General features: G+C 42.4%; 2 protein-coding genes across 4 annotated transcripts; one reads left to right on the top strand and one right to left on the bottom strand.

Annotated features, from left to right (window-relative positions):
- The first annotated feature begins 263 nt into the window (after window positions 1-263).
- Window positions 264-3,930, top strand: MTIF3 (mitochondrial translational initiation factor 3). Its single transcript, XM_061374584.1, has 3 exons — window positions 264-765; window positions 2,016-2,161; window positions 3,417-3,930. The coding sequence occupies exons 1-3, from the start codon at window positions 267-269 to the stop codon at window positions 3,621-3,623; spliced, it is 852 nt and encodes a 283-aa protein (XP_061230568.1). The 5' UTR covers window positions 264-266; the 3' UTR covers window positions 3,624-3,930.
- On the bottom strand, window positions 2,096-8,195 carry GTF3A (general transcription factor IIIA). Of its 3 annotated transcripts, XM_061374582.1 has the most exons (10): window positions 7,996-8,195; window positions 7,664-7,764; window positions 7,062-7,158; window positions 6,787-6,875; window positions 5,769-5,842; window positions 4,929-5,012; window positions 4,297-4,526; window positions 4,147-4,206; window positions 3,698-3,897; window positions 2,096-3,234 (listed from the first exon to the last, which is right to left on the bottom strand). In XM_061374582.1, the coding sequence occupies exons 1-9, from the start codon at window positions 8,143-8,145 to the stop codon at window positions 3,736-3,738; spliced, it is 1,047 nt and encodes a 348-aa protein (XP_061230566.1). In that variant the 5' UTR covers window positions 8,146-8,195; the 3' UTR covers window positions 2,096-3,234; window positions 3,698-3,735. The 3 variants fall into 3 exon arrangements, with proteins under 3 accessions (XP_061230566.1, XP_061230564.1, XP_061230567.1); XM_061374580.1 differs by lacking the exon at window positions 2,096-3,234 and having other exon boundaries at window positions 3,652-3,897; XM_061374583.1 differs by lacking the exon at window positions 2,096-3,234 and having other exon boundaries at window positions 3,652-3,897; window positions 4,147-4,203.
- Window positions 8,196-8,494: the final 299 nt, after the last annotated feature.

Here is an 8,494-nt window from a genome sequence, read left to right as displayed (position 1 = left end):
TCCAACCCCCCTGCCATGGGCACGGACACCTCGCCCTAAACCATATCACCCAAGGCCTCGTCCAGCCTGGCCTTGAACACTGCCAGGGATGGAGCATTCACAACCTCCCTGGGCAGCCTATTCCAGTGCCTCACCACACTAACAGGAAAGAATTTCCTCCTTATATCCAATCTGAACTTCCCCTGTTTAAGTTTTAACCCATTACCCCTTATCCTATCACTACAGTAAAGTCAAGTCTTTCTAATGTAACTGGAAGTATTTGGCTGATGGGGGGTAACTTGTTTTGTCTTCTTTGCTGCCTCCTCAGAATGACTGCCTTTTGTGTGATGAAACTTCTGTGTCAAGCAACCAGAAACGAGCAGAGATATGCAAAAAGATTCTGTGGTACAATTCTGACACAGAGACAACATAAGAGGGTCTTCTCTCCATTCCGGAAGGTGGTGTCTGACCCTACAAAGTCAACAGTATTTGGACTTACACAACCATTTTGTACAGCTAAAAAAACTCCCAAGGAGCCGAAAACGGCATTTGGAAGTGTTGGGCGAAGAATTCCTTATCGGATATTGCACGTCATCAACCAGGATGGAGAGAGCTTAGGAAATATGCACCGATCTGAGGCACTCAAACTTATGGATCAGCATGACCTGAAACTAGTTCTTCTGCGTGAGAATGAAGAACCTCCTGTATATAGACTAATGACTGGGCAGCAGATTCATGAAGAACAGCTGAAACGTGCAGAGAAGAAAAAGTCAAGTGCAAAATCAGGTATGTGCATTATTGACACTGCAACACTGACCACTTTGGCAAATACTGCATTAGAAGTGGTTTCAGCAAATGAAATCCTCTTACTTGCATTTGTGTAAATCCAAAGCAGTGTCACTGCGGTTCACGCTATTAAGGATTTGCAGTGGTGAAGATAACATTTTGGCTTAGACTAGTCTTCCATAGAGAAGCCTTCTGTTGCCTTCTCAGGATTTACTATCTTGGCACCTTCTGGCTTTTAAAAAAAAAATTATGTTTAAGTGAATATAACTGGACTCTGGTTCCATGAGCCTCACTGAATTCCTGTTCCTTTAAGGCATAAAGTGGCAGGCAGTTTTTACAAACTGAGCAACAGATACACCTATATAATTACAATTTGTTGCTGGTAGTCATAAAACATTCTTTCCCCAGCTTGCTGTGAGGAAAACAAAGTCTGGAGCCCTTTCTTGTGCAGAGGAAGAGAACAACTTTTATACTGAATGCTTCTCAGGTCTCAGCTGTTTTTAAGTCAGCCTGCTCCAGCAGTTTAAAAAACTGAGTTTGGCAAGTAGGTTTTAGAAAGGGTGTCTGACCTTATATCTTCTTCTCTTATCCTCAGGCTGACAAAGGTATCAGCGCTGTGGGTAGAGTTCCAATTTTAGAGGAGAGCACTATTATGGTAGTGACTTTTTTTCTGTTCAGGAAGCTACAAAAAGATTATTCACATGGTAACAACTTCAGAGACATCTTTAAGGAGGAAGAGAGCACAAATCAAATGTAATTCAAGGCATCATACTTTCAGTTGAATATTGTGCTTCACCATTCAAGAAAACGGGTTTAAGATTAAGAGGGCTGTAACTTCAGAGCTTTTACATTCAACTGTACTATGTGCAGAATGTAGAGTTTGCACACTAGGTCTTTAACTCCAGATCCAGCACTTAGCTGTTTATCTGTTAGACCTGCATTGTGGGTGGTATGAACAAAACTGTAATTAAAATAAAAAATACTTAAAGCCTTCTGATCCTGAAGAAACTTCCCTGTATGCTTCAAACATGCACTCAGCCTCCCAATTACAGCGGTGAGTGCAAGATATCAAGTAGCCACCTTCCAAGGTGGGAGTGGTGTCTGCTGAGACAATGAGATTTAGATGCTCTGTGTATGAGAAAGCAGCACAGGGCAGGGGAGTTAAGCAGACCAAGCACCATAAGCTGTTGAAAGACAACAAAGGTTTGTCAGATGTTAAGCCAACACAATTTTAGTTCTGTTTTAAACAGAGATGGTTCGGAAAGAGTTGTCCTTTTCTTCAGCTATTGCCAAGAACGACTTAGACACCAAGACTAAACAGATAGCCCAGTGGATTGAAAAGAAATACCAAGTTAAAATTACCATCCGGCAAGCGAAAGACAGCAATACAGACATGGTAAGTGCACTTCTGAAAGCTGAACCAACCAGTTTCATTACATAACTGTACTTGTATTCTCTCTATTCAGTACTGTTTTAATACATCATGTACTGCTAAAAATAAGTGAAGGTCTGTGTCCCATTAGAGGAATGGCTGTCCCACCTTCAGCTGCTTCTGTTCAAACACTGCAGTTCTAGGAAAGTAGTCCCATAGAGGCATATCAAACACCATGCGTTAAGAATGCACTTACAGTACTGGCCTTGACAGCAGAGTCTAAACAGTTCCTACTCCTTTGCAGCCCCACCTTATTAACTGTGCTGGTGAAATTTCCTTGCCAATGCCTTAAGCCAGGTCACTCACTGAAAAGTTTAGTAGTAAGGCTTAAAAAAGACTCTGCTGCTATTTTAGCTGGATTATTTCATTAATCTAACTGTTGCATTTGTGCAATGGTGGCTAATGTTAGTTGCCCACTGCTGTGTGAAAAACGACTGGGATAGTGTTCCAAGACTGGCAAAGTAAACATCTATAAATAAGTTGGGGAGCTGGTGGCAACTTACTTACTAGTATAACTGCAGGGCCTTGAACTTGCTTCCACTGTCATTTGCGCAAGTGGCTTTTTTTGTAAAGATTCCGTGTAAGAATTTGTTTTCTTTTTTCCTTTTAATATGTGCAGTGAATTAGGTTTCCCTGATGATCTTCTCTACTAAATTTGTCGAAGAAAACTGTGATATTGATTCATCCAAAAGGAACAAAAACTTTTCATAGAAGTTGAATTCACAGGGAAAGAGTAACAGGAAGAACTGGATATCCAGATTTATGTCCTTAAATTTAAAAGCTTGATTGTGAGCTTAAGAGTTCAGCTTGTTATATGAATCCACTGTATCAGTGAGTTCAATACTACCAGGTTCTGCTGACCTTAGAACAATACTGCCCCTTAAGAGGAATGTCCAAATCTAGTGGAAGAGGATGGTGGGGATGAGTCAGATGCAGTCCACTTTCCTGGACATCTTCAAACAGCAAAAACAGGATGAGTCAGGAATTCAGCCTAAGTGTTAGGAAATGGCTTAATTCCTCTGGTAACCTTCCTAAACCTGCTAATGAGTGAAAAACAGATTAGGAAAGGACAAGCTTAACTGCTCAAACCAGTACTAGCAAGTAGCTCATTTCTGCTAACAGCTAAACCACAAGCAGGAGATTGTGTCATTACAGACAGCCTGAAATATTTTTCTACCTGTGCTTGTGCACTTAACCCTGGGTTTCTCCTTCTTTTTAGTTCATGCTTTTTGATCAGATTTTGGAGACTGTGTCTGAGAAAGCCACTTACCTTTCCAAGCCAAAAATTACTAGAGAAGGAGTGAGTACCTGTATTTTAAGACACATGTCTGACAAGGAGCTGAAAGCGTACCAGAAGATGGAAAAACAGAAAAGCAGTACAGAAAAGAAAGATGAAGATCTGAAATCAAATGAGTTGCATCAATGACTTTATAAAAAAGTATAAACAATCTCACTTAAAAGGAAACACAACCCTATAATAAAATTATTGTTGAACTTTACATTGATTATTCCATGAAGAATGTCGTCTCAGTCCACCTTTACTGCAGAGTCAGAATTTCAACAGCTGGTATTTCACTTTCCATGGGCTTATCCATTGTCTTGCTTTGTGTCACAACAGCATCCATCCCTGGCTGTGTTTTAGGAGGAATGTAGCCGCTCAAACGAGAGGCTAAGCTCCTCTTAGGACGAGAGCGCTTTTTCTGGCAGAAATAAATGCACAATTAGCAACTTGACATATCCATGGAATAAAATCTACTGATGTGATGGGGAAAGAAGAAAATGCCAGCACTGCATCATCTAAAGGAGCTTCAGAATTAAGAATCCCCCAAATTAAGTAGACAGCTGGCCTGCTTTCCTGCTTGAAGTCTTATTCTGAAACATGTAATATTTATTCTCCTCTTAAGTTACAGGGTATGATTGAGAGTACTTTTTTCAAGAGTACAACTTACTTTCAAGTTCAGCTTTTTCTTTTCAGGATCATGTACAACTGCATGCCTTGCTAGACTCTGCTACAGTTATAAGGAACAGGAAAAAAAAACGTTAGGTTTATCATTTCAGATTATGTGATTCAGATTAGAACAATGTAAAAAAATACATACCTTCATTGCAAATGTTCTTCCACAGCCTGGATAATTGCAAGAGAATGGTTTTTGCTCCTCGTGAAAAGAGAGGATATGACTTTGAAGGTTAAATACAGTTGTGTAAGTTCTCCCACATCCTTCTTTTGGGCATCTGCAGACCTCCCTCTCAGCAGCATGTACTTTTTGATGCTGCTTGAGGTAATCTTTCCTTTTAAAAGTTTTGTTACACTCACTGCAAATGATTATGTCTGAGTAGGAGAGAGACAGGCAAAGTATAAATAAATAGCTTTTTGCAGAAGCTCAGAATCAAACCTTACTAGTCCTCTAAAACAATGCTAAAATCCACAAAAATTGCAAGGAGCTCAGATGGGAAGAGAATAATGCAGTATGAATTATCTACATCCAAAATCCTACATTACTTTGTGATCAAGTTAATGAGAACTTGCACAAAGTTAGTACACTGAGCAGCATTCCATCAGTTAAAGGTCTAGCCAGAGCAACAACCATTTTACCAGTAAAGCATTAGTATACAAGTTCATGTGGACACAATGACAAGTTGATGAAATTTCAGCATGAACTCCTCCAATTAGCAGTTCGTTTCCTGTTTGTATCAAAAGTTCAGTTCTGTTACATAATCATTTTGAGTTTACCTGCATGACTTTCTTTATTATGTTTCAGAAGCTCTGACCAAGTTTTTCCAGTATATGAGCAGTCTTCTTTCTTGCATGCATAGCCTGTTGGACAGATGTTTACAATCAGAAAGGTTTTGGCAAACAGAGTCCAGTTTTTCAAGGGGGAACTCTACTTCCAGCATTTGAAAATTAAAGGCCAGTATTCCTCCTCCCATACTGCAACCAACACAAATTAACACAAGAACATCCTGTCTTAAGAAAGGAACACAGTACAAATCGCAGCTTTTTGCATACTCTACCTAGTCCCCTGGGTTTGTTGGGTTTTTTTCTAGCACTGGAAAGCAGGTTAGCTGTCAATCATACTGAAAGAACAGACAGCAGTGTAGCAGGATTAGCTCAAACATACATGACCAGCTCCTGAAAATCCCACTTAAATACTTTTCACATAGGTACATTAATAACTTCAAACAATGCAAGTCTACATGGTTTTGCCAAGGCTCCCTAGGAAATCTGTTGCGGAACTGGCAGTTGATTCTAACCTCTGGAATTCTAGGCTAGTGTCTTTAACCATCAGCCCATCTCCAGAAGATGGATTATTGACAAGGAGGCACACTGGAAAACAGATTACTGAAGGCATCCCAAGCTTTGTTCAGCCTGACACAAGTAATTGAACACTGCAACGCCTTGCAACTGTATCCCACCTGACTACTCAAAACAGGTATTCTTGTTTTGGCTGACTGGATTGCTAGGTCCAGAACACTTTCATGTCTGTTGAACATCCCTGCATATTCTCTGTACTGAAGAAGTCCTTTTTACTTTGCTAAAACATAACTGAAGCAAGAAGAAAAACTCTATTACCTTCATGAATCTTTTCGTGCCGCTTCAGATGACTTGGGGTAGAAAAGCACTTTCCACATCCTTCATTATTACATCTAGGTATAAAATACACTGGTTTAATTTCTTTCACTGCATCCAAGTATTTTTTGCTCTTTAAGTCAAGAACAATTAAAGTGGACAAAATAATACAAGTTTCCCTTTGCCTAAAGATCTGTGTGTCCTTCCCTGCTTTGTAAAAGTAAATTCCATAATACGTTTGTAATAGAGGACTCTGATCCGCTCGAGAGTGAAATTATAGTACAGTTTCCATATATACAGCAAGTTAAGCTTTAGCTAAAGAATCAAGCCTTATATCATCCCTACACAGTAGGCTCTTCAAAGATAAAAGAGAAAGTGGAGAGTTTAAGTGGTTTGTACAGATCTAGCAGAGCAGCAGCAGAACACTGACAGTATTTTTGTGCCTGTCACACAGCCATACTAGTGAACATCACTTAAGTGAAACACTCCTATTAAGTGTGTTCTACCTATAAGAAACACAAGATTAAACTTTGCTTTCATCAGATCTGTACCAGTGTGTCCTGTAAAGAATGGAATCATAGACTCACAGCTTCTCAGGTTGGTGTCCAAGCCTTTCACCTTTTTTAAGCTACTACTCCATGTTAGCTACATCACTTCTTTTTACTGAAAAATAGAAGTAGCTGCATTTTTCATTACCCTGCAAGCTGTTATGCTTGTATTTCAGATTGTGTGAACTAGTAGCTGGGGGCTCTTTTTGTTTATTTTTCCTGTGAACCTGTAATAAACCCGTAGAAAACATCTGGAATGCTAAGTTACAGAGCACCAAGAAACAAAAAACAGACTACTGAGCAAAGCACTTGCACAGGAAATGTACTTGCAGCCATGACTATAAATCCATTCCAGTTTTGGTTTTGCTGCTTTTGTAAATGCTACATTAATGAAAAGGTTGAGAAAAGTCTCCTGTTTTCATGTACGGTGTTTATGGAATTGTTAAAGTTCATTATTAAAATTATCCACCTACTTGAAGGGAGGCTCATTGGTGTGGTAACACTGATGAACTTTAAGTTGTTGATGCTTCCTGAAAGACTCATTACAGCCCTCGAAGTCACACTGTTTAGGAAATTAAGCTATCATTAGAGACCAAATAACGAAAGCCCAGTCCACATGTGTTTGCTGAAATCCCAGTCAGGGATTTGAAGTCATACAAGTACTACATAATAACAAGTTGAAGTATTTCACTAAATACATAAAAAGGAGCTTGTTTAGCCTCCACTTTGCAGTATCAAAGGTAATTACCACATATTGCCTTTTCCGATTCTGATGCTTGCGCTCAATGTGCTTCTTTAAGTTTGACTTTGTTCTGAATTTCTCATTGCAGCCATCAGCTGTGCACCTACAAATGAACTACATTATCATCACTCCCAAGCAGTGATTTGTTTCATAGGCAGATACAGAAACTGCTGGACAAGAATACACAAAGAATAACTGAAACTCAACCCAGACATAAAAAATTGCCTGAACAACACAAAAAGACAGGCTAAGTTACAACCAAAAGTCACAGGAAGATGCATAAGAAGAGATACTTAACAAAGCATGCAGGAATTCCTAGCTCCTAATCCATGATGTGCAGCTGTTAAAAGCTTGGTAATAAGAAGTAACTGTATTCCTTCTTTAATTCTGCATTCTAGGGAGAGATCTGCCTGTTCCTATTACGGATCATGGCCAAATAGGTGGCTTTAGGCTGCTATTTTCCCACAGCTCTCACCCTATCAGTGGGCTGTTATGGCAGCCCTCATGGTACCAAAGCTAGGCGTGCATAGCACCCACGCATCAGTCTCAACTCCACTTCCGTAAGGACTAGCATAATCCGTTTTAAGATGTAAAAAGCGCGGCCTTACTCAAACGGCTTTTCCCCGGTGTGCGTAAGAATGTGTCGAGCGCGGTGGAAGTCTCTGGTGAAGCCTTTACCGCAGCCATCGTAAGGGCAGACATAGGGTCTCTGAGATGGGAGCGGGAAAAGAGGAGGGAGGGCGGGTCAGAAGCGGCACACTATTCTTACGGGATTCGGCTGCTTCCGGGAGGCTCCTTCAGCAGCACACACCCCGCCCATAGGGTTTCGGGTACCCTGGACGGTGAACCGGGATGCCCGGCCCCGACCCGCGCCCGCCCGCCAGGCCCCAGTGCGGCGCCCTTCACCTCATCCGCGCTAACCCTTCCTTTCCCGGCTCACCTCGCCCGTGTGCCGGCAGAGGTGCGCGTCCAACTTCCAACCCTTGTTAAAGGAAGAGTCGCAGCCCGGGAACGAGCAGATGAAGGGGCGGCCGTGGGGCGCGCTCCCGCTGCCCCCCAGCGCGCTCCCCACAACCAGCTCTCCGGCCATGCAGCACGGCACCGGGCAGCGCGCCGGCCGTGGGGCGGTGCGCTGCGGTGGCGCATGCGCTGCCGGTCGGTCGCGGTCGGAGGCCGTGGCGGTGATAGGAGTGGGGGGGTTGTAGAGCGTTCCTGGTGCGGTGCTGTAAGGTTCGGGGCTGCTTCTCCCGAGAGCTCGATCCGAGCAGCCTGGAGCCGGGGTGCTCTCTGTTACCTCATGCGCCAGCACAGCCCCCGCTGCTGCCCGGTATGGGGCCCTCTCACACGCCGGAGAACAGCTGGTGGTGCAGGAGTCCAAAAGGCCCGGCTCAGGGTCCTTCCACCCAACAGCCGTACAGGAGTTTAGGGATGTACGGCCC

This window comes from Neopsephotus bourkii, unplaced genomic scaffold (assembly GCF_033783945.1).
Source record: "Neopsephotus bourkii isolate Nb327-2 ecotype Australia unplaced genomic scaffold, CSIRO-AGI_Nbou_v1 NB_1638, whole genome shotgun sequence".
Classification (NCBI taxonomy): domain Eukaryota; kingdom Metazoa; phylum Chordata; class Aves; order Psittaciformes; family Psittacidae; genus Neopsephotus; species Neopsephotus bourkii.
This window is presented reverse-complemented; position numbering and strand designations above follow the sequence as displayed.

Excerpts from the sequence above, each read along its gene's own strand:
- MTIF3 (XM_061374584.1), top strand. The coding sequence starts at position 267 with ATGGGGGGTAACTTGTTTTGTCTTCTTTGCTGCCTCCTCAGAATGACT. Across the intron at positions 766-2,015 it reads AAAGTCAAGTGCAAAATCAG|AGATGGTTCGGAAAGAGTTG; the intron begins GTATGTGCATTA and ends TGTTTTAAACAG. Across the intron at positions 2,162-3,416 it reads AAGACAGCAATACAGACATG|TTCATGCTTTTTGATCAGAT; the intron begins GTAAGTGCACTT and ends CCTTCTTTTTAG.
- GTF3A (XM_061374582.1), bottom strand. The coding sequence starts at position 8,145 with ATGGCCGGAGAGCTGGTTGTGGGGAGCGCGCTGGGGGGCAGCGGGAGC. Across the intron at positions 5,843-6,786 it reads ACCAATGAGCCTCCCTTCAA|ATGTAATAATGAAGGATGTG; the intron begins GTAGGTGGATAA and ends TTTTATACCTAG. Across the intron at positions 5,013-5,768 it reads GCACGAAAAGATTCATGAAG|GCTATGCATGCAAGAAAGAA; the intron begins GTAATAGAGTTT and ends TCTGTCCAACAG.